At 44.4% G+C, this 26,900-nt stretch overlaps 1 protein-coding gene across 13 annotated transcripts in view; it reads right to left on the bottom strand.

Moving 5' to 3' along the window:
* The window catches only part of kif1ab (kinesin family member 1Ab), a 56,819-nt gene that overhangs the window by 17,983 nt on the left and 11,936 nt on the right, over positions 1 to 26,900 (bottom strand). For 2 of the 13 annotated variants that reach the window (XM_023977393.2, XM_023977392.2), the window contains exons 3-32: positions 26,041 to 26,114; positions 25,722 to 25,904; positions 24,812 to 24,880; positions 24,005 to 24,183; positions 23,738 to 23,849; positions 23,047 to 23,124; positions 22,761 to 22,826; positions 22,635 to 22,652; positions 22,379 to 22,457; positions 21,747 to 21,825; positions 15,081 to 15,223; positions 13,696 to 13,826; positions 13,345 to 13,424; positions 13,184 to 13,259; positions 12,927 to 13,006; positions 12,554 to 12,660; positions 11,349 to 11,432; positions 9,736 to 9,916; positions 9,558 to 9,630; positions 7,577 to 7,673; positions 7,283 to 7,431; positions 6,788 to 6,966; positions 6,363 to 6,500; positions 5,871 to 5,989; positions 5,587 to 5,672; positions 5,330 to 5,465; positions 4,919 to 5,087; positions 787 to 877; positions 475 to 593; positions 323 to 378 (exon numbers count right to left, since the gene is read on the bottom strand). In XM_023977393.2, coding sequence (XP_023833161.1) covers positions 323 to 378; positions 475 to 593; positions 787 to 877; positions 4,919 to 5,087; positions 5,330 to 5,465; positions 5,587 to 5,672; positions 5,871 to 5,989; positions 6,363 to 6,500; positions 6,788 to 6,966; positions 7,283 to 7,431; positions 7,577 to 7,673; positions 9,558 to 9,630; positions 9,736 to 9,916; positions 11,349 to 11,432; positions 12,554 to 12,660; positions 12,927 to 13,006; positions 13,184 to 13,259; positions 13,345 to 13,424; positions 13,696 to 13,826; positions 15,081 to 15,223; positions 21,747 to 21,825; positions 22,379 to 22,457; positions 22,635 to 22,652; positions 22,761 to 22,826; positions 23,047 to 23,124; positions 23,738 to 23,849; positions 24,005 to 24,183; positions 24,812 to 24,880; positions 25,722 to 25,904; positions 26,041 to 26,114 — 3,231 coding nt within the window. Of the gene's footprint in view, positions 1 to 322; positions 397 to 474; positions 594 to 786; positions 878 to 1,068; positions 1,114 to 4,918; positions 5,106 to 5,329; positions 5,466 to 5,577; positions 5,673 to 5,870; positions 5,990 to 6,362; positions 6,501 to 6,787; positions 6,967 to 7,282; positions 7,444 to 7,576; positions 7,674 to 9,557; positions 9,631 to 9,735; positions 9,917 to 11,348; positions 11,433 to 12,553; positions 12,661 to 12,926; positions 13,007 to 13,183; positions 13,260 to 13,344; positions 13,425 to 13,695; positions 13,896 to 14,915; positions 14,955 to 15,080; positions 15,224 to 21,746; positions 21,826 to 22,378; positions 22,458 to 22,634; positions 22,653 to 22,760; positions 22,827 to 23,046; positions 23,125 to 23,737; positions 23,850 to 24,004; positions 24,184 to 24,811; positions 24,881 to 25,721; positions 25,905 to 26,040; positions 26,115 to 26,900 lie in introns of all 13 variants that reach the window. The other 11 variants (XM_023977391.3, XM_070436834.1, XM_023977390.2 and 8 more) reach the window with 10 other exon arrangements.

Below are 26,900 nucleotides of genomic sequence, written 5' to 3' on the forward strand. Positions count from 1 at the left end.
TGGGATCTGTAAATATTAATACAAATATTAAATGATGAGTTTAAGCCAAGGAGAAAGCACTGAGATAAATAGGGAGAAAGACAAGATCCTTTCTGGCTAGCCATGATTGGCTGAGATAATGGAGGGGTTGACCATGCTGATGGTTGGCCATAAGCATTTTCTGTCATAAGCCCCATTTGTGATGGGCCGTCACATTTGTACTACTAACCAATATCTGGTTAGCATTCTCGTACAAAATGGCTGCAGTGCCAACTTGCTCAGCTTGGTGGCTGGCACTTTCACAAAGATGTAGAAGGAGACACATACCAAACAAACCACTCACCTGGTTTAGACAAGGGCATGACCCTTGGGAACTGCCTCCTAGAAGGTCGAAGGGGACTGAAATAGAAGTGTGAACTTTTAAAATGGTCTACTTTAGCAAGACAGTGAAACGGGATCATTTGAAGAAGAAGAGGGCAAGTAGAGTTTTCTCACCTGATGAGGTCTTTGCAGAGGGGTGGGAATGGCTGTTTCTGGTAGTGGCCAAACACCTCAAAGACGATGGGCTGGGTCTTGATGTACTCCACAAACGACTTGGTAACCTCTACCGTGATCTAATAGATCATCAAAAGCGAGGTAGGCTATCAATAAAGTCCCTTAACAAGGCCAGCGACAATAGGATGATTACAAGGCAATACAACAACCATCTGTAATTCATGATTCCTTCATGGTAATATCATAGAAATAACACTTGGAGTAACCTATGAATAGTAATGAATAGCAATGTTGTTTCTGGTCAGCGCTTACATTCTGTACATGGTAGAATCCCAGCGGAGGTCCTCTGCCAGTGTTCTTGAGTGGCTCAGTGGAGAAAGCCTCATCATGTCGGTGGATGAAGCTGGAAGTAGGGAAACCACATTCAATCAATATGCGTACATATTCACTATACATATATATTAAAACTACGACACTGTTGCATTACTACTATGGACTATTGACTCCTCTCAATATGCCGCACTGATTATGATCACATTTAGTGGACACTTGTCTTGCACCATCAGACGAGTCTACTTTAGGAATAACACTAACCATAAGAATTTTGTTTGTTTAAACCAAGAGAGGATGGAGTCGTTTCTGGATGAAGAAAAGAGAGAAGTGAAAGGTCTTGAAAGACAAGGCTTTTGCATTTACATTTTAGTCATTTAGCAGATGCTCTTATTCAGAGAGAATTACAGTAGAAATTATGGGAAGGTGCTTTGCTTATGGGGCACAGACAGAATTTTCACCGAGTGAGCTCAGGGATTTGAGACAGCAACCTTTCAGTTACTGGCACAATGCTCTAAACCACTAGGCTACCTGTCGCCCTTTTCCATAGCATAGCTTTCAAATAGTTAACGTGTTAGATGTCATCTAAAATGTAGATTCCTGCCTAAATAAAAATCGTTGTAAATTGCTGAGGAGACAAACTCAAGTACATAGTCAAGACATGAAACAAAGTTGAGGAATAGGCCTCGAAATGACTCATTTGCTTTCTACACATAACAATCAAATCATAAATGACTAACTATAAGATTTCACCTTCGTTATAACTGTCAAATAGATGATCATATTTAGTGACAGAAACAAAATTGCCACCATTTCATAGACTCTGCCTCCCTGCACCTAAACAAGCCGTCCTGGATTGTTTTCCCCACATCCTCATGACTCTGGCAGTGACATGTGTTACTGTTGATGTCATGTCTACAGCGCTATCACCTCTCTTGCTTTGCTAGCCTTTCGGTTGGCATAGCAGTGAGCAAGACTCTCGCTTACCGACCTCTTCCGAGTGTCCATATGCGGCTTGCGGCGGTGATTGGTCAAGTGACTGCCGCGGGGATTTCTGCTCTAACAATTCTATGGATGTTACTGGCACATTCAACACTGGACGTGGCTCTAATGGGGTACTTCTCCATTGAACTGTATCAATTCCAATAGTGTCGCTATAAAGCCCCCCTTTCCCTCTGGCCTCGCCGTTATTAAAGGATTGTGCGTCGGGTTGGCTATTCTCAAAGGGGCTCATCACAGAAAATGCAATTGATGTCACGTCTTGGACTGAAACCTGGCAACAACCCTTATGAATGTTTGTCTTTTAACCTTGCGATCAGACCTCAAACTGGCTATAACTCAGGTACAGAATCTGACCTCATTTGAATGCCTAGCGCTCAAACTGTTTGGCTCAAAACCACTGCTCCTCATTTTGATATCCAGGCCTCCCATATCCTCCCTTTTCTTCCACTCAAGAGTTAAGACACGAACATCTTCCTGCTCCATGTGCTGCTTGGGAACTTAAACGTTCGTGTACACTCCAGCATGTGAATTTTACAAACTATGTCAAAGGCTACAACCTGGACCTGGTGTGCTACACTGGCATAGATCCCTCCGACATGTGTGGCCTGAACCTCACCATTTCTGACCACGTGGCCATCCTATTTAATCTTTCCATCTCCCTCCCCAAGCCCCGTACCAAATGCACCATGACCCTCAGAAATGCAAAAACTCTCAACCCCCCTGATTGAACTGATTCAGTCCCATGAGAACCCTGACACTCTCCACAAGGCCAAGTCTCCCACTACTCTAACATCAGTAAAGGTCATAACCCGAGAGCTCCCTTCTCCATGATCTAGAAGCTACTACTGCCACGTAACGACCCCCCCCCCCCCACTGCTTCAGCTGACCTCTGTGATCAGTATCTGGACTTCTTCCTAAATAAACTAGACGCAATACACGCACAACTCCAACAAACGTCCACCGAACCCCCCTCCCCCACCACAGCTCGACTCAGAAACCCTTTCCTCACTCTCCACCTTCTCCCCTGTTGATGCGGTGTTCATCTCTGGTCTAGACACCAAAGCCTCAACCTGCTCACTTGACCCTATGCCCAACTCCCACTCTTTCCCCTCATGGTTGACATTGTCAATGTGTCCCTCTGCTCTGGCTCTGTAACCCCTGAACTCAAACTGGCTGTTACCACACCCATTCTGAAAAAACAAGGACTTGACCCAGCTAACCTCAACAACTCCCGGCCCATATCCAACCCTACCTTCCTGGCTAAAGTCATTGAGCGGTGCTGTAGGTTCCCAACTCCAGCAGCACATAACATCTTTGAGTCCCTTCAAATCAGGCGTTTTAGGCTCAGTCCTAGGGCCACTCTTAATCATCATCTATATCGTACCATTCCGGCCAAATCCTCCGTCAACACAATCTGGAATTCCAATGGTACGCTGATGACACACAAATCTATGTTCAATCCAAACCCACCTCTAACACCCCCCCCCCATCATCACTTGTCAACTGTCTAAAAAACATAAAAACATGGATGAGCTCGACGTCCTGAAGTTCAACGGCAATAAGACAGAAGCTATGTTGGTGGCACCTAGATCTCTCCTGAAGAAGGTTGAGGCGTTTGACCTTAAGGTCGACGGCTGCTCGATCTGTCCTACCTCTCAGGTGAATAATCTGAGGGTCATCCTCGATTCCACACTCACCTTTGATGCCCACATTAAAACCATCACAAAAGCTGCCTTCTTCCAGAACATAGGCAGTCTCAGCCCCTCACTTACCGACTCGGTTGCTGAAACCCTTATATATGCCTTCATTACCTCACGCCTGGACTATTGCAATGGACTCCCTGCCAGCTCCCTCAACAAACTTCAGTGTATCTAGAACTCAGCTATAAGACTCCTCACCCGCACCAAACCCTGGGAGCACATCACACTCATACTTCTCTACCTCCGCTGGCTTCCAATCAAATTCCTTCTCCTCACCTACACATCCATGCATGACTTGGCTCCCTTCTATCTTTCCAACATGTAACACATCTACACCCCCACCCGCAGCCTTCGATCCTCTGTCTCTTGTCTACTGGTCACCCCCCTTCACCAGACTACACTCCATGGGGGATTGTGCCTTCAGCAATGCCACCCCTACTCTCTGGAACGATCTCACCCCTGAAGTCCTGGTGCGTTTTAAACCTTGGCCTGGCTGTTTTTTGGTCTTTTTAATATTCTTATCGTGTAAGGGATACAGAGATTGTCCAAGTAAGCCTCTCAATTTGAACTGCCTTGATGACTTTGTCGCTGTCGTTGCTGTTCTTTCTTTGTTGTCCATTTTTCGGGTGTCATGCGCCTAGCTTTTAGTATCGTCATGTTTATGTATTAGCAATTTTTTCTTACTCTGCAAGTGTCCTTGGGTATCTTGAAAGATGCAAATAAAATGTATTATTAATATCATTATAGCACTGACGGCAAAGAATGTTCCGCCATGTGACGCAGAGACGTTATAACTGCAGCTTTTCGTCAGTCTGTGCTCAAGAGAAAGGGGTCTTGTCTCAGTTCTATTCTTCAGTTCAATTTTTTTCATGTTGGGTCGGTTTAAATCCCAGTGTGAACATCATAGAGAGATTAAACTCACATCGATGGATTAGTATGGGTGTTGGGTTTCAGGAAACCCCACGAGGGGTTGCGACATACTGATCTGGATAGGCCAAAACACGCAAGACATCGCTGCCTGTGCTCTCAAGGTCGTACTGCCTTGGTTAGCGACCAGACTCACACATACACCTATGGAGTTGAATGGTACGAAATTAAATGTTTTGTTTCTAAACAGTCCACAGACACATTTACAAGGTAAAAACATATTCAGAACCGGTCCAATACCCATGGTACTCCCTGAATTCAGGGAGTTTACATTCTTAAAGTACCTGAACCACTGGCACTTGCAGATGTTCCTAAGGAGAGATTTTAGAAACAAATGCCTCTTTATGCATCATTTGTCATCATCATTCAAAACACTTTTCCTCACTGACATCTTGTCAAGTCTCTCCCTAAAACCTACAAAACCGTCTTGGTCAAAGCTAAAATACAACAAAATGAAAGGGCTTGAACGAATGGGAGGCACTTACTTGAACTGGCAGAAGATGTCAGCATACTCAGCGGAAATGCTGGAGGCCTGCAGCACTGTGACCCTGAAGGTGAAGGTGGAGCCTATGTGGAGGTGGGACAGGGCCTTCTCCAGGGGCAGTTCCAGACCCAAACCACCCTTCAGTGGGCTCCTGGGAACCTCTGGTGTGGCTGTGATGGGGGACAAGTCTGTGGTCATGGTAAGTACACATGATAAAGACAGTAAATGCCTGCAGTCCTGCACACAGTATGACGGGGAGACACAGTGCTTTACTCCTGCGCCATGACTTACACAAATTATAAGTACATGACCTTTCAGTTAAGTCTTCCCCTACTAAACAAATGTGTGCTGTTCATATCTACCGCCACAATTATGTAGTCGAAAAACAATATGATTGGTAGGATCTCCTTACCTGCACAGGTGTTGTTGTTGACCTCGTCAGGGTCAGCTCCTATATCAGAGTTCTGTCCCTCCCCTTCCACGAAGCGTAGCTCTTCATGAGAGGTGTTAGAATGGGACATGCCGCCAGAACACGACTCTGTCTGGAACTGACCAGCCAAACACATGGCCTTTTAAATAATGACACAGCATTTTCATAATCTAGATACTGAATGCAGACAGCGATTTGGCAAGTATTCAAGTTCATGTATCATTTCTTACGGATTCTACCTTCTCAAACTGTTGGTCCTCAAAGGATATCTTGGCGGTTCCTGACTGCCTTACACCAGAACCATAGTCCGGGGCTTCTTCATCAGCTGGGGAGAGACAATAAAGATGTTGTAACCTCGTCCTTTTTGAAGGCCATTTTTATCAAACAGCAATTCACTACTCTCTCAGCATCCACTTGGGTGTCCTTTACAAAACACTAAACATTTGTGTCTAATACTGTATGTTAACACAATTTATCGCACAAGGAGGATAGAGCCATGACAATATGGCACAGTAGCTGGTACCTGAGATGGCCTGCACTGCCACCCTGAGGAAGCCCTTCACCTCTCCCTTCTCACTGACGATGGCCACGCGGTGCACAAGCGGCACGGGGTACAGCAGGTTACTCAGGTACACAAAGGCCCTGCGGACAAGGGAGGAATAGAAGGGGAGAAAGGGATAGAGAGGAATAGAGGGGGAGAGAGGAATAGAGGAGGAGAGAGGAATAGATGGGGAGAGGGGAATAGAGGGATAGATAGAGAGGAGGAGCTGTATCAGACACAGGGCAATCATTTCAGAGCAGAGGACCGTCGTAGAATGTTGAGGTAATCTCTAGTGGGGCAAGTCTACTGACCCTGGACCTGTTCAAATATTTATCATGTGCATCCTCCTATAAGTGTATTGTATCTGTTTCCATCCTTTTGCTCTTATTAGGAAACCACTGGCTACTTAGTGATTACCTCAAGAAAGGAAGAGAATGACACTTGAAAAGACTAGGAACTGGGACGGTGACTGACCTGCCAACCAGACGGAACCATGGGAAGCGGTCATAGAAGGGGTCTCCTCCAGTCAGGGCCTGGTCACAGTCCTCCACAGTGCTGCTAGGCACCTCCGCCGCACGGTCGTACATCTCCCTCATCAGGTCCAGCCTCTGTCTATAGGGGGCAGCAAAGACAACGCACACGATCAGGACAGAGCACATCAGAGCAACAGACACTGTACAGTAGACGCAGACTGGGTAAGTCCATATAGGCCTACATACCAGGGCCTCGTGTGTACAGAGACACATATCATAATGTAAAGCCGTAGATAAATAACCGGAACAAATGCTCAGACACACAAACGCACTCACACAGTCTAATGTCAAGGTCCTCACAAGAATAGTAATACTGTACAAACTCACACATACACACACACACACACAATTCCCTCACACACATACCGGAGTTTCTCCAAGGTCCAGTAGTGTGTGGCACCGTTCTTCTGGTCCTGGACCTCCACAGCTACGATGGTGCTGGGGAAGGGCCGTTTCTCCCGCTCCATGGCCACGCTGGGGGGCAGCAGGTCCGGGGGCAACGGGGAGTACAGTGTGTCTGTCAGCAGCACAAACTGGAACTGGACCTGTAAAGGAGAGGACCCTTTTAGCATTTTAGCATGTGAGCAGGTTAGCGACAAAAATCGTTGTTGTCAATTCAAATCTCATTTTGCGGACTCATCGAACCGATTCACAATAGAGCCGATCTGATTCAATGAATTTGCAGGGGCACTGTTTCGCAATACCAGTCTTTGCTGACTCATTGAATCGATTCATTGTTTTCTAAGAATAGACTCATTCGATGTACACTCATTTGGTAGATTGACTGAACTGACTGATACCGTCCAGTTTCACCACTGAATCCTTGTTCTACTTTATAGATTGTATACAATGACAGTGTACCTTCTTCTTGAGCTCCACACTGATGGCGTTGGCTTCCTTGAGGAAGATGGCGTTTCCCCACAGCAGGTCCCTGAGGGAGGTGAACTGGTAGAAACGCCACTTACGGAACGCCCAGGATGCAAGCTCCATCTCACGCTTTGTCCACGGAACTATGGGAAAAACTTAAAACATTCCATAATTCAGAAAATACTCCATTCTCTGGCCTTACCTCAGAAGTAGATATTTGATTTCAAAATCATTGTAAACATTTGATAGAGGTTGTTCTAGATGGGTAACTGTCAATCAATGTTTCACCTTCCTCCTCAGGCTCCTCCTCTTCGTCTGGGGACTCCAGGTAACGGGAGTTTCTGTCCACCTGTTTCTGCAGGGCCTCCAGTTTACTCTCATAGTCCTGGGAGAGACCCCGGTACAGACACATCAAATCACATGACAGAATAACGGCCATATACACTCACTGGCCAGTTTAAAAATGGTCAAAGACTCCAGCCATCCTAGTCATAGACTGTTCTCTCTGCTACCGCACGGAAAGCGGTACCGGAGCGCCAAGCCTAGGTCCAAGAGGCCTCTAAACAGCGTCTACCCCCAAGCCATAAGACTCCTGAACATCTAATCAAATGGCTACCCAGACTATTTGCATTGCCACCTGACTCTGTACCGGTACCACCCTGTATATAGTCTCGCTATTGTTATTTTACTGCTACTCTTTAATTGCTTGTTACTTTAATTTCTTATTCGTATTTTCTTTTTAATATATATATATATATATATATATATATATATATATTTTTTTTGTATTTATTTTGATTTGATTATTTTATTTTATTTATTTAACTGCATTGTTGGTTAGGGGCTCGTAAGTAAGCATTTCACTGTAAGGTCTACACCTGTTTTATTCGGCGCATGTGACTAATACAATGTGATTTGATTTGATTAGATACACCACCCCGTTCACGAAAAAGGTTCTCTCCCACAGACAGTGAGTCACGTGGCCATTGCTCGCTATATAAAGCAGGCAGACCGGCATCGAGGTATTCAGTTACTCTTCGATTCAACGTTAGAATGGGCAAAACTAATGTCCTAAGCGACTGTGAGCGTAGTATGATCGTCGGTGCCAGGCGCGCCGATTCTAGTATCTCAGAAACGGCCGGCCTCCTGGGCTTTTCACACACGACAGTGTCTAGAGTTTACTGAGAATGGTGAGACAAAAACATCTAGTAAGTGGCAGTCCTAACAACAGTGGTGGGCAGAACCACATCTCGGAACGCACAACACGTCGGTCCTTGTCACGGATGGGCTATTGCAGCAGACGACAACACCGGGTTCCCCTCCTATCAGCTAAAAACAAGAAGAAGCGGCTCCAGTGGGCACGTGATCGCCAACACTGGACAATTGAGGAGTGGAACAACATTGCCTGGTCCGAGGAATCCCAGTTCCTGTTGCATCATGCTGATGGCAGAGTCAGGATTTGGTGTAAGCAGCATGAGTCCATGGTCCCATCCTGCCTGGTATCAATGGTACATGCTGGTGGCGGTGGTGTAGGGAACGTTTTCCTGGCACATGTTAGGTCCCTTGATACCTAATGAGCAACGTTTGAACGCCACACCTTGTATAATACATGCCCCGGAGAATTCAGGATGTTATGGAGGCAAAGGAGGGGTCCGACCCGGTACTAGATGGGTGTACCTAATAAACTGGCCACTAAGTGTCTCCATATACAAGTAACTGCCAAAATAAAGGAAACACCCAATAAAGTGTTTTAATAGGGCGCTGGGCCACCACGAGCAGCTAGAACAGCTTCAATGCGCCTTGGGCATAGATTCTACAAGTGTCTGGAACTCTATTGGAGGGATGTGACACCATTCTTCCATCATTTGGTGTTTTGTTGCTGGTGGTGGAAAACTGTATCAGGCGCCAATCCAGAATCTCCCATTAGTGTTCAATTGGGTTGAGATCTGGTGACTGAGACACAAACACCCTTTAAACCCCCTCCTTATGCTCATTTGAGACCCCTCTTTCAAAGTCACTGAGATGTCTTCTTCTAGCCATGGTAGAGAAAATAATGGGCAACTGGGCATTTTTATACATGACCCTAGTCATGGGATGATAACTGCTTAATTAACACAGGAGCCACACCTGTGTGGAGGCAATTGCTTTCAATATACAGTACTTTGTGTCCCTTGTTTACTCAAGTGTTTCCTTTATTTACGCAGTTACCTGTATTTATAAAAACAAAATATTTGCTTTTTAAGGGGAATCTCTTAGTGGCCTGTCTTACCAGTCTCTGTTGTTCCAGAAGGTTACTGGCCTCCTCTCGTTCTCGGCGGTATTGATCTTCCAACTCTTGAAGCCTGCAAACAAAATTATTGCAAATCATTTTCAAGCAAAGTCATACAAAGGGATGATATGTTATTACAGCTGGTGCTTTGCCAAAGGCAGTCCATCTGTTATTGTACCTTGACTCCATCTCCTGCTTCATGTCGATGCCCTGTTTCTCCAGCAGCTCTCTCTGGGCGAAGGCCCAGTCCACGGGCTCCACGGGGGTCTCAGCGCAGGGGGTCCTCTCCCGCTCCTGCCGCGCCTGCTCCGGGTCATTGAAGCGGAACACATGGCTCTTCCCCATGATAATGCGATTTCCTGAGGTCAGGAGGCAGGTCAATCGCATCACACCTCAGTCATTTCATCAATGTCATAAACCTATTACAGTTTTTTACAATCGCTTACACACTAAAAGTGGTACTGGAGGCACACAGTGAAACCATTAACTCATGTACCTAAATTCAGACCAAGTCTGCAATACTGCAAGTACATTATCTGCTTTACACTCAGTTTGCAAATTGTAAAATACACTTTTTGCAAAACACTAAACACAGTTCTCTACAAGAGACACATCATTCAAAACTAACAGGTCTTGTGTTTCGTTTGGAAAACACTGCCATTCAAAATGCCACACTCATTTACTGATTACCTACACCCAGTGTTCACGTGTGAAAACACTTATAGCTAATTTCTTCACTTAGAAATCAGAGCTTGAGCACTGTAAATAGGTTTCAGGTTGTCTTGCTTGGTTTGGACAACAAAGGAGGCCAATTTTGGAGAGTTGGAGGAAGAGGAGTGAGATGAAGACGAGGACAAGGAGGAGGAGGATGAAAACACAATGTTTTGAGAAAGACATTTTATTTTTGTTTATAGTGTGAATATATACTGAATATGCATACATACTGTATATATTTGTGCACATACATGTACGTGTGAGTGCTATGACAAACTACCGTGGTCTCCGCTGAACATGCAAAAGACACAAGGCGGTAGTGTTTTACATTTGTCACATCCGTGTGTAGTGGTCTAGGGCACTGCATCGCAGTGCTAGCTGCGCCACCAGAGTCTCTGGGTTCGCGCCCAGGCTGGGCTGGGTTCGCGCCCAGGCTCTGTCGCAGCCGGCCGCAACCGGGAGATCCGTGGGGTGACGCACAATTGGCATAGCGTCGTCCGGGTTATGGAGGGTTTGGCCGGTAGGGATATCCTTGTCTCAGTATGTAAAAAATAAATAAAAAATAAAATAAAATAAAAAATGTAATAAAATGTATGCACTCTACTGTAAGTCGCTCTGGATAAGAGCGTCTGCTAAATGACTAAAATGTAAATGTAAATGTAGTTGGCGTGTATAAGAGCTAATTATTTGATGGTTTGTGTGTAGAGTTGTGACCACTTTAAGAAGAGTTCAAATCGTTTTGAATAAAGTGTTTGGTTTTGCAAGAGATATGTGTGACGTTTTGCATGTTGTGCGTGTGTGTTTTGGGGTTTTGTGTGTAGAGTCTAGAGACGAGGAGCCATAGTTTCAGAAATCATGTCTAAGCAATTGTCAAAAACTGTAATGATTTTAACCTTGGACTGTTCAAGTGTGAATCACCTATGGGGATTCTTTGTGTATTTATGATGTTGTATATGGAAGCAGATTCATGCCAAGACGAATACAAAATATTGAATTAAAATCAGTGTAGTATGTTTTGTGTCTGTTGTATATCTTTTCCCGTACTTAGTGGAAGATTCTGAGGGGTTTAAGCCTTACCTGAACGAAGCAGAGTAGGCGTGGTCACCAGTTTCCCGTTGACGTAGATCTCAGCCCCCTCGCAGGGCTCCAGGATGACGTTCCCTGTGTCATCATCATCAACAGACAAGAACCACCGGGGATGGTGAGCCTTTGGCCATTCTACAATGGCTCCCTTTCTTACTCTACATCAGGGCTGCCCAATTCCAGTCCTGGAGGACCAAAACACTTCTAGTTTTCATCCTCTCGTTCCAATCAGGGACTAATTCAGACCTGTCACACCAGGTGAGTGCAATTAACTACCGCATAGAAACAAAAACCAGATGTGTTTTGGCCCTCCGGGACCGGGAATTGGGCAGCCCTGATGTACATGTACTGAATGTATCATTTGCTTGCCCTTAATGAGCTGTGATCTACAAAGCCTGCATAGGTAAAGGCAAGAGGGTAAAAGGCAACTGGTCGGCTAACTATTGTCTTTTTCTGCTGTGATTACATAAGGGATAATCAACGAGGGGCTTTGCGTTCTTTGGAAAATAATGAATGAGGTGGAAGGTGTGTTCCACGACGCGCTAGCGGAATGCAACTGACCTTCCACGGTGTTACACGATTTTCCAGAGAACGCATAGAGGCCCGAGTTGATTATCTCTTTTGTACCATGATCATAATTGAACACATTTGCGCTAGAAATGTGTTGATTTGCCGGAAGAAACGTGTTCAACATTCACTGAAGTAGCTAGCAAGTTTACTAGCTACAGTAGTTGCCATGCTAACCATTTCTATATTGGTAACCAGTTTATAAAAGCAATAAGGCACGAGGGGGTGTGTTATATGGCGTCGCGTCGTGCCTAAGAACAGCCCTTAGCCGTGGTATATTGGCCATATACCACACCCCCCTCATGCCTTATTGCTTTTATAAACTGGTTACCAACGTAATTAGAGAAGTACAAATACATGTTTTGTCATACCCATGGTATACGGTTTGATAAACCACGGCTGTCAGTCTATCAGCATTCAGGGCTCGAACCACCCAGTTTATAATTTACTATAACTACAGCCTCACTAGTCAAAGTCTCTTTAGTCCATAACCCAGTCTCACTAGTCCCAGTCTCTACAGACCCTATAACCTCTGGTGCACGCAAGCAAAATCTGCTGCTGATTTTTCCTCATAGAACTAGAACTAATAGAAACTATCATGGTTCGTCCACAGTTGGTCAGTTCAGTCTCACCTTCTCCCCCGGAGCCTGCGGTGCTACTGAAGGTGCAGTGCTCGTCTTGGATAAAATGGCCACTGAGCACGATGTCCTGGCGACTTCTGGCGTCTTCACGTCCAACCCTGAGGGAAAGATGCATAGGATATGGAGTAGATCGATTTGCTTTACATAGATGTCTTTCTTGTTAAGAACACGGTTTCACTCTTCAAATTCTGAAGGAAATATCGTGGCCCACTTCACAGGACCATTTTTATCCTTGATATTCCAGGTAGTAAACTTAAACAGCTGACTCCCTACTCCAAATCCATCTGCACTGTACTACAGGACTGGAGGCCACTTCAATACAAAAGAGGTACACATTTCCTGCAGATTAAGGAGTAGTTCTCACTTGGTGGTCCCATCTTTGATGTAGTAGAGCAAGCACTCAGACATCAGTGGGTCCTCATTCAGGTTTACCAGGTGAGGGGTCTAAAAGAAGGACAAGAACATTGTGACTTTTCACCCACATATGTTGACATTTTGTATTGAAATATTGTTGACGGGGGTTGTTGTAGCATGATGGAAATGGATATCATGTACAGAGGATTATGGGTACTGTAGTACATCTCACTACAGTTGCCATAAGGGGTGTACTGGGGTTCTGACCTTCTTGGGGGAGAACACGCCCACAGTGCCTCCATCTTCTCTCATGGCCACACCCATCTCAGCCAGTAGGGCCTCCCTACATATAGCACAGAACCACAGTTATTTGAGACAGATGGACTCAGATAAGGATAATGGTTCATGGTTAAATCCGTCTGACACACCTCTGCATCCGGATATCTTCAGTACGGCGCAGCTTCTCCTCCCATGTCTCATTGAGCTCAGCAATGATTTTCTCTGTTTCCTAGAGTGAAAAGAACGACAAATGTCTAAGTTGGCGTGGTACATACACGCCATAACACTATGGTTAGCCTCCATGACCCTTACCATCTATCTCTAACCTCCTGGCTCCCCTCCCTGATCTCTTTCTCCATCTGTCCGCAGCTGTCTAACTATCCCTCTATCTCTCCACTGCCCTTCCTCTCCTCCTCTCTCTCTTTCTCCTTCCATCTCGCTCGCTCGCTCACTCACTCACCACCGCTTAAGTTCACCCTCCCTCCCTTCCCCCTCCCTACCTTGAGTCTCTCTATGGCCTCCTCGGAGGCGGGGCTGAAGATGCGGTCATGCAGGTTTGCCATGGAGCCCGCACGGCTGGACAGGGCGGAGAGAGAGGGGGAAGGGCTCATCCCAGTCATGGCATTGGTCACTGTGGATAGATCACCCGTTTGATTGACAGCCTGGCGATTATTGACAAAGTTCTTGTAATCGCACAAGTCTGCCAGAAGAAGAGCGGGAGTGTGTGGGGGAGAGAAGGAAAGAGAAGGAGCAAACAGCAGGAAGGTGAGGAGGAGGAGACATTGGGGGGTGGAGAGAAAAACGCAGAGAAGTGGATATAAGGAGGAAAGGGGAAACAAGGGAGGAGTAAAAACAGAAGAAGAGAGCTCAAAAAAAGATGTATCGTAGAAGCAGAGACCGGTGCTCACCAAAGGCATTGCAGAGAGAGCGAGAAAAGAGCAACTTACACTGATGGATATGCAAAGCATACGAGAAGTTAAGAGAGCAATCGCTTTTCTCTGCCGTTCATATGCAAAATACATACAGTAACAAGCTAAAAACAAGCAATGTCATATGATATATAGGGCAGCCAATCTAGAATAAATGTAGTTTAGTTCTTACTTGCAGCATAATCTCCAGGCTGAAAGGCTGTGAAAGTATTATTCAATTAAAGTCAATGCAATTCCCAAAAAATAAATGTATCCCGCAAGCGACAATTATGCAGGGCAAGCAGTGTGAATTAGAAGTAAGGCAGCAGAGCTCTAGAGCCCTAGCCAGAGCCCACATTAAGAACCTGGCATATCAAAGACCCTCTACAGAAGCAGAGCGTCCAATCAGATAGCTACACACCCAGAGATCCAGAGTGTAACACAGGCTGCATCCCAACAGTCTAAAATGGCTTCCTCCCCCCCCATCTTCATCTGCACTGATCTGAAAGGACTGGAAAGGGGAAAGTATATTCTCTTAGAGGAGTCCACCATCTTGCTTTCACCTATCCCATGTTTGCAGATGAGGAGGAGATGCCATGTTAGACTTTTGAGACGCATTCCAGTCCCCAAGAGGTGGACAGTAAAAATCTGAGGTTCTTTTCTTCAGTGTGTACTGGATTTATAGATTTTAGATGGGTTTTGGGTTGGAGTCCTTCCATATAGCTCTGGGGTGTTATAGGATTTTAGTATGGTAGAGGTTTAGCTTTGTTTTCAGTTAGCTGCAAAGCGGGGGGTTGCTAGAATATACACACTTTTCAAACCAGCTATCACAGGATCGGGACATCGATATGCTGAGAGGAAAGAGGAGAGAGAAGAGTGTGTGAGACACTCACACACACATCTGTATGGCTCTCATCCTGTGTGTGTGTGTGTGTGTGTGTGTGTGTGTGTGTGTGTGTGTGTGTGTGGGTACTCACTGTCTATGATGTCTCCCAGACCCTGGGCGTAGAGGAGGTCCTTGAGTCGGCACACCTCCTCCTTCAGCTCACGCACCAGACGGTTGTTGGGGTCCTCGTTGATGACGGCGTTACAGCGGATCTGTTTGGCGCGGTCAGCATACCTGGGAAGGATCAAAACCATTAAAAGGCAGGTTCGCCCCGAAATATGTCCACTGTTTATATGATGGGAGAAACATCGTCATTGATAGGGACAACATAGGTTGAAGGTATCATTATTTGCAGTTCCTGGATTACTTCCTGGTTTAGTCTCTCAATGCATAAAAATTAGGGTTCCTCAAGGGTTCTTTGGGAAGGGTGATGGTTCTATGTGGACACATGATGATAGGCAGTGATTACAGCTATGAGTCTTTCTGGGTCTAAGAGCTTCCCACACCTGAATTGTACAGCAATTGCCCATTATTATTTTCTAAATTCTTCAAGCTCTGTCAAATTAGTTGTTGATAATTGCTAGACAACCATTTTCAGGTCTTGCCATAGATTTTCAAACAGATGTAACTCGGCCACTCAGGAGCATTCACTGTCTTCTTGTTAATTAAGCAACTCCAGCGTAGATTTGGCCTTGTGTTTAAGATTATTTGCTGAAAGGTGAATTAATCTCCCAATGTCTGGTGAAAAGCAGAATGAACAAGGTTTTCCTATAGGATTTTGCCTGTGCTTAGCTACATTCTGTTTCTTTTTTATCCTGAAAAACTCCCAAGTCCCGTTACAAGCATACCCATAACATGATGCAGCCACCACTATGCTTGAAAATATGGAGCGTGGTATTCGGTAATGTGTTATATTAGATTTGCCCCAAACATAACACTTTGTATTGAGGACAAAAAGTTAATAGCTTTGCCACATTTGTTTCAGTATTTCTTTACTGCCTTGTTGCAAACGGCATCCATGTTTTGGAATATTTTTATTCTGTACAGGCTTCCTTCTTTTCACTCTGTCAATTATGTTAGTACTGTGGAGTAACGACAATGTTGTTGATCCATCCTCAATTTCTCCTATCACAGCCATTAAACCCTAACTGCTTTAAAGTCATCATTGGCCTCATGGTGAAATCACTGAGTGGTTTCCTTCCTCTCCTGCAACTGAGTTAGGAAGGACACCTGTATCTTTGTAGTGACAGTGTGTATTGATACACCATCCAAAGTGGAATTAATAACTTCACCATGCTCAAAGGAATATTCAATGTCTATGCTTCTTTGTGAGGCCTTGGAAAATCTACCTGGTCTTTATCTGTCCTCGTGCTCCTAGACCTTAGTGCTGCCTTTGATACCATCGATCACCACATTCTTTTGGAGAGATTGGTAACCCAAATTGGTCTACACGGACAAGTTCTGGCCTGGTTTAGATCTTATCTGTCGGAAAGATATCAGTTTGTCTCTGTGGATGGTTTGTCCTCTGACAAATCAACTGTAAATGTTAGTGTTCCTCAAGGCTCTGTTTTAGGACCACTATTGTTTTCACTATATATTTTACCTCTTGGTGAGGTAAATTTTACCTCACTGCTATGCGGATGACACACAGCTGTACATTTCGATGAAACATGGTGAAGCCCCAAAATTGCCCTGCCTGGAAGCCTGTGTTTCTGACATAAAGAAGTGGATGGCGGCAAATGTTCTACTTTTAAACTCGGACAAAACAGAGATGCTTGTTCTAGGTCCCAAGAAACAAAGAGATCTTCTGTTGAATCTGACAATTAATCAAGATGGTTGTACAGTCGTCTCAAATAAAACTGTGAAGGACCTCGGCGTTACTCTGGACCCTGATCTCTCTTTGGACAAACAAATCAAGACTTTCAAGGACAGCTTTTTTCCATCTACGTAACATTGCAAAAATCAGAAGGTTTCTGTCCAAAAAATTATGCAGAAAAATGTATCCATGCTTTTGTCACTTCTAGGTTAGACTACTGCAATGCTCTACTTTCCGGCAATCCGGATAAAGCACTAAATAAACTTCAGTTAGTGCTAAACACGGCGGCTAGAATCTTGACTAGAACCAAAAAATGTGATCATATTACTCCAGTGCTAGCCTCTCTACACTGGCTTCCTGTTAGGGCAAGGGCTGATTTCAAGGTTGTACTGCTAACCTACAAAGCATTACATGGGCTTGCTCCTACCCATCTTTCTGATTTGGTCCTGCCGTACATACCTACACGTACGCTACGGTCACAAGACGCAGGCCTCCTTACTGTCCCTAGAATTTCTAAGCAAACAGCTGGAGGCAGGGCTTTCTCCCATAGAGCTCAATTTTATGGAATGGTCTGCCTATCCATGTGAGAGAAGTAGACTCGGTCTCAACCTTTAAGTCTTTATTGAAGACTCATCTCTTCAGTAGGTCCTATGATTGAGTGTAGTCTGGCCCAGGAGTGTGAAGCTGAACGGAAAGGCACTGGAGCAACGAACCGCCCTTGCTGTCTCTGCCTGGCCGGTTCCCCTCTCTCCACTGGGATTCTCTGCCTCTAACCCTATTACAGGGGCTGAGTCACTGGTTTACTGGTGCTCTTCCCTGCCGTCCCTAGGAGGGGTGCGTCACTTAAGTGGGTTGAGTCACTGACGTGAGATTCCTGTCCGGGTTGGCGCCCCACCTTGGGTTGTGCCGTAGCGGAAAACATTGTGGACTATACTCGGCCTTGTCTCAGGATGGTAAGTTGGTGGTTGAAGATATCACTCTAGTGGTCTGGGTGCTGTGCTTTGGCAAAATGGGTGGGGTTATATCCTGCCTGTTTGGCCCTGTCCGGGGGTATCGTCGGACGGGGCCACAGTGTCTCCCAACCCCTCCTGTCTCAGCCTCCAGTATTTATACTGCAGTAGTTTATGTGTCGGGGGGATAGGGTCAGTCTGTTATAGCTGGAGTATTTCTCCTGTCTTACAGTAAGTATGCTCTCTCTAACTCTCTCTCTCTTTCTTTCTTTCTTTCTCTCTCTTGGAGGACCTGAGCCCTAGAACCATGCCTCAGGACTACCTGGCCTGATGACTCTTTGCTGTCCCCAGTCCACCTGGCCGTGCTGCTGCTCCAGTTTCAACTGTTCTGCCTGCGGCTATGGAACCCTGACCTGTTCACTGGACGTGCTACCTGTCCCAGACCTGCTGTTTTCAACTCTCTAGAGACAGCAGGAGCGGTAGAGATACTCTCAATGATCGGCTATGAAAAGCCAACTGACATTTACTCCTGAGGTGCTGACCTGCTGCAACCACTGTGATTATTATTATTTGACCCTGCTGGTCATCTATGAACATCTTGGCCATGTTCTGTTATAATCTCCACCCAGCACAGCCAGAAGAGGACTGGCCACCCCTCATAGCCTGGTTCCTCTCTAGGTTTCTTCCTAGGCTCTGGCCTTTCTAGGAAGTTTTTCCTAGCCGCCGTGCTTCTACACCTGCATTGCTTGCTGTTTGGGGTTTAAGGCTGGGTTTCTGTAGAACACTTTGTGACATCAGCTGATGTAAGAAGGGATTTATAAATACATTTGATTGATTTATGGTTGAATCTGTTTGAAATTCACTGCTCGACTGAGGGAACTTAGAGATAATTGTGTGGGGTACAGAGATGAGGTAGTCATTCAAAAAACATGTTCAACACTATTATTGCACACAGAGTGAGTCCATCGAACTTATTATGTGACTTGTTAAGCCTGAACTTATTTAGGCTTGCCATAACAAAGGGGTTGAATACTTACTGACTCAAGACATTTCATTTTTTCATTTTTAATTAAAGATAATAATAAATGGTGCTATATAGAACCTTTCTTAATTAACCCTTTAACTGGCACACCAAGAAAAACGTATATATCTTTTTCTGTAAAAGATGTGTATTAGCCTCAGTACAGGCCATAATTGAAGGACTTTTCTTTGCAAGACTTAAACTTTAAGAGATAATGCATTGCAAACATCTCAACCACGCGGTTGAGTTGCCCATTTAGAGTAAACTAGTTTTGTATTGGAATTTGCATAGACTTTTTAAAACATCCAAAAATGATACATGTATTTACATTATGTATGCTTCATTTACTTATAATGGAAGATATCCCTAGTTAAATGAGGACTTATATCAATTATTAATAAAATAGGATACATTTGTGTGTCAAAATATGAATATTGCAATGCATGTCAATTAATGTGTTTACAGTTTATATGCTTAGAATACCAGTAAAATGACATGTATTGAATGATATTGTGAAACATATACAGTGGGGAGAACAAGTATTTGATACACTGCCGATTTTGCAGGTTTTCCTACTTACAAAGCATGTAGAGGTCTGTAATTTTTATCATAGGTACACTTCAACTGTGAGAGACGGAATTTAAAACAAAAATCAAGAAAATCACATTGTATGATTTTTAGTATTAATTTGCATTTTATTGCATGACATAAGTATTTGATACATCAGAAAAGCAGAACTTAATATTTGGTACAGAAACCTTTGTTTGCATTCAGAGATCATACGTTTCCTGTAGTTCTTGACCAGGTTTGCAACACTGCAGCAGGAATTTTGGCCACTCCTCCATACAGACCTTCTCCAGATCCTTCAGGTTCGGGGCTGTCGCTGGGCAATACGGACTTTCAGCTCCCTCCAAAGATTTTCTATTGGGTTCAGGTCTGGAGACTGGCTAGGCCACTCCAGGACCTTGAGATGCTTCTTACGGAGGCCACTCCTTAGTTGCCCTGGCTGTGTGTTTCGGGTCGTTGTCATGCTGGAAGACCCAGCAACGACCCAACTTCAATGCTCTTACTGAGGAAGGAGGTTGTGGCCAAGAATCTCGCGATCCATGGCCATCCATCCTCCCTCAATACGGTGTAGTCGTCTGTGTCCCCTTTGCAGAAAAGCATCCCCAAAGAATGATGTTCCACTCTCATGCTTCACGGTTGGGATGGGTTGTTCTTGGGTTGTACTCATCCTTCTTCTTCCTCCAAACAACGGCGGAGTGGAGTTTAGACAAAAAGTTCATTTTGTCTCATCAGACCACATGACCTTCTCCCATTTCCTCTGGATCATCAAATGGTCATTGGCAACTTTCAGACGGGCCTGGAACATGCGCTGGCTTGAGCAGGGGGCCTTGCGTGTGCGCAGGATTTTATCCATGACGGGTAGTGTGGTACTAATGGGTTTCTTTTGAGACTGTGGTCCCAGCTCTCTTCAGTCATTGACCAGGTCCTGCCGTGTAGTTCTGGGCTGATCCCTCACCTTCCCCATGATCATTGATGCCCCACGAGGTGAGATCTTGCATGGAGCCCCAGACCGAGGTGATTGACCGTCATCTTCAACTTCTTCCTTTTCTAATAATTGCGCCAACAGTTGTTGCCTTCTCACAAAGCTGCTTGCCTATGTTCCTGTAGCCCATCCCAGCCTTGTTCAGGTCTACAATTTTATCCCTGATGTCCTTACACAGCTCTCTGGTCTTGGCCATTGTGAGAGAGTTGTTGAGTCTGTTTGATTGAGTGTGTGGACAGGTGTCTTTTTATACAGTGACGAGTTCAAACAGTGTGCAGTTATACAGTAATGAGTGGAGAACAGGAGGGCTCTTAAAGAAAAAACTAAGGTCTGAGAGCCGCGAATTCTTACTGGTTGGTAGGTGATCAAATACTTATGTCATGCAATAAAATGCAAATTAATTACTTAAAAATCATACAATGTGATTTTCTGGATTTTTGTTTTAGATTCCGTCTCTCACAGTTGAAGTGTACCTATGATAAAAAGTACAGACCTCTACATGCTTTGTAAGTAGGAAAACCTGCAAAATCGGCAGTGTATCAAATACTTGTTCTCCCCACTGTAGAAGATAACAGGCAGACATTGAATCAGGATATGAATTTTAAAGGATTTTTGTATTTGCACAGACAAAGAAAGTCCCATAACAATATTTCTCCATTGTCGATTATCACTAGCTTTGACTAAATTGCATTCCTTTAATGGGCAACTCAACCGCCTGGTAGAGCATAGATTTCAAGAGTTCCTAAATTAGTAACAACAACACGTTTGTAATTGAATCATTCTTAAATGATGTTTTAGAGGTCAACAACATTTTGCAACGTTGTAATTGTCCATTTTATACACAATTAGTTAAAAATTAAGAATAATAATTGGTAAATGAGGTTAGGTTTTGCTCACGTTCACTTGCTGGTTTTCAACCATCTTTGAATGCATGTTTTAAAAAATATGGGAGTCCAATATCGATAACCGCATGATCAATTTACTAAATTACATTGGATGAGATGATAAAATATGCCAAACAAAATGCATATGCTTAATTTCATTTAAAATTGGTTGTAAAAATTAGCTCAACCGCCCAGTTGAGCTGCCTGTTAATGGTTCTTTATAGAACCTTAGGAAATTATTATTTTTAGCACCATACAGGTTCCATTTAGAACCTGATGAGCATGGTTCTTTATTGAACCTTCAAACAAGGGTTCTATAAAGCACCAAAAATAACCCCTGTCTTGTACTATTTAGAACCACTTTTGTGTGTAGTCATTACACTTGTGTACATTACTTTATAAGGAGGCAGGTGGTTGGAACTAAAACTGCTCCTCACAGTGGATGACAGTGATACCGAAGTACTGTAGGGTCACAGAATAACTATGGATTTGAAGGTTTTTTAACCTGAGCATTTGACCTCAGAGCTGGGTTGTTACCTGAGGGTGCTCAGGGTCTCGTCATAGTTGATGTCAGCAGGGCTGAGGGCTGCCACCATGGCGGTGCGAGAGTTACCTCCTAATGGACAGAAAGGGGCAAAGAGGTTATTTGGGGATGAGGGCGAGAGGAGGAAGGATTATTTAAAGGGCATCTGCAGAGGAATTCAACAAAAGAGTAAACAGTGATAAGGATGCTACATTTGGCGTAGTCGGCAGGATCGGGGCTAGTAGGTGGAAAGGGGGGCTGGGGCTGGTCAGGTAGGTGAGGGAGGACTCGAAGGTAGGTTGGTAGGTCTTGTGTGCTTTGGATGTCTTATGTTTATTGATGTTTCAGGGTTTTGTTTGCTGCAGCCCCCTGCAAAAGAATGGGGGGGGGGCGGCGTTGGTTCCTAGAAACAACCAAACAGGTATTTGAAAACCAGTGGGATTTGAGTTGTAAGCTGCTTGGTTGGATATGGGCATCTAATATGTTTATAGACGTGTGAATTGTTCACCCTGGAAAGGATGGAAAAGTTGAATAAAAGCTTTGAATCATCATCTGCAGGGGAATTAAATAAAATAGCAAACAGTGATAAGGACGCTACATTTGGCGTAGTCGCCAGGTTCTGGGCTAGTAGGTGGAAAGTACGTACCCAGGTTCTCTCTAAGAAGCCAGGTCAGCACTGAGTCTCTATAGGGGATGTGGTTCTCCACCTTCTTCTTCTTCTTGTTCTGTTAACAGTTCATTTTAACAATTAGGACAAGGATACTGCCTCAATAAAAGTGCATTTACCTATTGGGAAATATAAGAAGAAACGCTCGTGAATCATCTACGTCCCAATCTCTTAATACCATTTCCCCAAATATTTTCTGAAAACAAAAATGGAAGAAGTCATTGAAACTGTGTACCTTATTTGGTGCTGAGTCCTAGAAAAATAAGAAATTGACAGAACTTAATTAATTGGCAGTCTTACCAAAATTGCTTCAATGACCAAACAGACGAAGAGTTGTGTACTGAAAAGTACAGACTCTCACCACTTCAGCTAAAGCAGAGATGACTTTCCCCAGTGTGGTCAGAGATTTATTGATATTTGCTCCTTCCTGAAAATGAACAGACGTGGCATACTTAATCAAACGAAAAGCCTTGCGTGCAACACAAAAAACGACACACTCCACAATCTTGAGAAACAGAGCCTAGAGGCTTTGTAAAGTTCATAGACATGTCAACTTGAAATGTTAACTTGAAATGGAGGAATTCATACATTGATATCACTGGGGGGTCGGATTCAGCTCATAAAGTTGACCCAAAATACCCTCTCACCTTCAGCCTGGTTCCTTTGGCTCCTGTAGAGTCTGCTCTTTCACTCCCAGCCAGATCCACCAGGCTGATCTTGCTCACCTGCAACAAGAAACTCTCTGTTATCATTTGTTTTGGCATGAATCTGCTTTGATACTCTGTATCACAGTGGGAAATGCCCAGATTCCAAATGCACAGTGGTAGCCCCAAGAAACTCTCTTTGAGGACTTATCTGTAATGAGTACTGTTATCATGAACGATAACACAGTGAATGTCCAGATAGCATAGCAATAGACCTCAATCATAGAGTTATAAACCATGCATGGGTCAAAGTGTTACAAAACCCTAGTGTGAGGCATCTTGAAGGATCTTAATTTGAGACAGTTTGCTACAGCAGGAAAATAATCCTGCAGCAAGAGGAAATGTGAGTTATTATGTGGATTATAATTAATGGATATTTTTTGTAGAGGTTGATACATTTTTCTTCAGGGCGAATCAAGTCCGAATTTTTTGTGTGGAAATTACAAACGTTAGAAGCCCTTTTAAACCTTGAATGTACTACAAATGTGCATTTCCTGCAATGCAGGAAATTTCACAGCAACAAGAGTGATCAAATTAAGATCCTACATCTGTAGGGGTTTATAACTCCATGGCCTCAACCTATTGCAGTAGCTTGAATATGAGGTTGAACCTGGTTATTAAGTCTGCACAGTACCTTCTCAGATGTGTTTTCTGAATCCATGTCGTGTTTCTTCTGAGTGAAGATGATGTTGAAGACAGCATGAGAGCGGCTGCTGGTCTCGTTCATGTTGGTGGCTGCCACCGTCCTGAAGGAAGAAAGAATTGAACCTTATGACATCAATCCATCCCTCATCCATCCATTTATTCATCCATCCACCTATTCATCCATCTATCCAGTCCATCCACCGACCCACCCACCCACCCACCCACCCATCCATCATCCATCCAAAGCCCCATTTACCTGGCCTTGTTGCCAGACTCCATGAGGTCCTGGATGTCATTGTAGGAGGTAACTGCCAGCTTGGACAAGTCCTCCACGTAGGGCCCCATCAGGGGGTGCTCTCTCACACGCAGGTTCCCCTTGTTCTTCGGGTTCAGCAGGTCACGCACACGCTCACAGTAGATCTCCATGTAGCTCACCTGTGGAGGTTGTCAATACTCTATAGAAGTGCCAATCAAGAGAACTAAGTGCCTATCAAATGTCTATTGAGCAGCACCACCTTGGGGCAGAGAAGACACTCTTATCTGAACTCTTATCATATGCACAGCAAAAATTAATGGTGTGCATTTAACTCGGAAATGTACACTAAAATGACATTGGAGGCGGCTTATGGTAGAGAAATCAACCTAAAATTATCTGGCAACAGCTCTGTTGGACATTGCTGCATTCAGCATGCCAATTGAGATATCTGTGGCATTGTGTTGTGTGACAAACTGCACTTTAGAGAGTGGCCTTTTATTTTCCCCAGCACAAGGTGCACCTGTGTAACGATCATGCTGTTTAATCAGCTTCTTGATATGCAAACACCTGTCAGGTGGATGGATTATCTTGGCAAAGGAGAAATGCTCACTAACAGGGATGTAAACAAATTTGTGCATACAGTATGGGATCTTTTCTGGTATCTTTGATTTGAGCTCATGAAAAATGGGACAAACACTTTTTCATTCAGTATGTATCACCCAGGAGGTAAAAGCCCTAACCCACTGAAAAGCAGTAGGCCTGTCCTGTATAGAAGCTCATTCTCAAACCACTAGAGGGAGCACTCACCTCCACGGAGTAGGACAAGCTGTTTTCCTTATTGCTGTCACTTATCTTGGTGAAGAGGTCCTCACACAGCTGACAGACATAGAACATGGAGAAGCATTGTTAGACTCGGATATGAACCAGGGTTGGGGTCAATTCCATTTCAATTCCATCCAATTAAGGAAATACATTGAAATTCCAATTCCAATTATCTTCAATGCTTTTCAGTTAGGAAAATGTGGAATTGGAATTTGTTTTAGTTTCAGAATTGACTGGAATTTAAATGGAATTTACCCCAACCCTGATATCAACACCGCACATGTATTATCAATAAAAGGCTTTGATGTTTCTGGCATAAAACTAAATGGGTTTCCAAAGATCCAGTATCTGACACGATGAAGTAACTTTACATTATATGATGTTTAACTACATTTTGTCGTTCATTCATTCATTCATCTATCCATCCATCCATCCACCCATATATCCATCCATCCACCCTTCTACCCATCCATCCTTCACCATTCCACCCACCCATCCATCCATCAACCCACCCTTCCAATCCATCCATCCACCCTTCCATCCCATTAACCCAACACCCACCCACCCACCATCACCCACCCATCCATCCACCTTTCCATCCATCCATCCATCAACCCACCCTTCCATCAACCCACCCATCCATCATTCCACCATCCACCTTTCCACCCATCCATCCATCCATCAACCCACATCCATCAAACCCACCCATCCATCATTCCATCCATCCACCTTTCCACCCACCCATCATCATCCATCCTTCCATCCATCCACCCTTCCACCCATTAACCCATCACCCACCCATCCATCCATCCATCAACCCACCCTTCCATCAACCCACCCATCCATCATTCCATCCATCCACCTTTCCACCCATCCATCCATCCATCCAGATTACCAGAGGGATGATGCCTTGCTGATCCTTCTGGTCCTGCTTGCCCATCATGGTGTAGCTCTTCCCAGATCCAGTCTGGCCATAGGCAAAGATACAAACATTGTATCCCTCAAAGGCATGCAGCAACATCTCCTCCCCAATGTCCTTGTACACCTGCTTCTGGGAATGATAGTTGATGTCCTCCGGCTGCAGAGAGAAAGACAGAGTTTGAGTATGAATACACCGTTAGTTAGCTATTACGGAGTGAATGTAGAGCTCATGGCTTGCATGGTCTTGAAACGCATGATATTCAAGTCTTTCAGGTGTATGTGGTGAAACTCACTGTTGTGTGTGACCAGTAAGAGTAGTCGAAGTTATAGCTCTTGTTCTCCTTCGGCTGTTTGGGGTTTATGATTGCTAAAAGCACAGACAGGAAGTAAACAAAGGTTAGAGAAGTGCCCAGACCAAACCCATAAACTAGCAGAAAGTAAGCTATGGTGAAACACTGTGTAGTCCTCGGCTATGGCAGACCAAATGTAAATAGCAACTAGAAAGAGTCTTTGGCTGGCTACATAGATATCATTAGTGGAAAATGCATTGTCATCATTTTAGGGATAATTGTAGACCTGGTGGAATCTGAAATTAGGCCAGGCGTTTGGGGAAAGCTGAGCAAGTGCCTCTCTGTGAAGGCTTGAATGGCCAAGGCACAAAAGTTGAGTATGCTCCTGGTAGCAGCTACTGTCTGTGGTCCATATACACTGAGTGTACAAAACATTAGGAACACCTTCCTAATATTGAGTTGCACCCCTTTTGACCTCAGAACAGCCTCAATTAGTCGGGGCGTGGACTCTACAAGGTGTAGCAAGCGTTCCACAGGGATGCTGGCCCATGTTGACTCCAATGCTTCCCACATTTCTGTCTAGTTGGCTGGATGTCCTTTGCGTGGTGGACCATTCTTGATACACACGGGAAACTGTTGAACATGGAAAAACCCAGCTGCTTTGCAGTTCTTGACACAGTCAAACCGGTGCGCCTGACACCTAATATCGTACCCTGTTCAAAGGCACTTAAATCTTTTGTCTTGCCCATTCACCCTCTGAATGGCACACATACATAATCCATGTCTCAAGGCTTAAAAATCCATCTTTAACCTGTCTCCTCCACTTCATCTACACTGATTGAAGAGGATGTAACAGGTGACAT

The sequence above is a fragment of the Salvelinus sp. IW2-2015 genome, linkage group LG32 (assembly GCF_002910315.2).
Source record: "Salvelinus sp. IW2-2015 linkage group LG32, ASM291031v2, whole genome shotgun sequence".
Lineage (NCBI taxonomy): Eukaryota > Metazoa > Chordata > Actinopteri > Salmoniformes > Salmonidae > Salvelinus > Salvelinus sp. IW2-2015.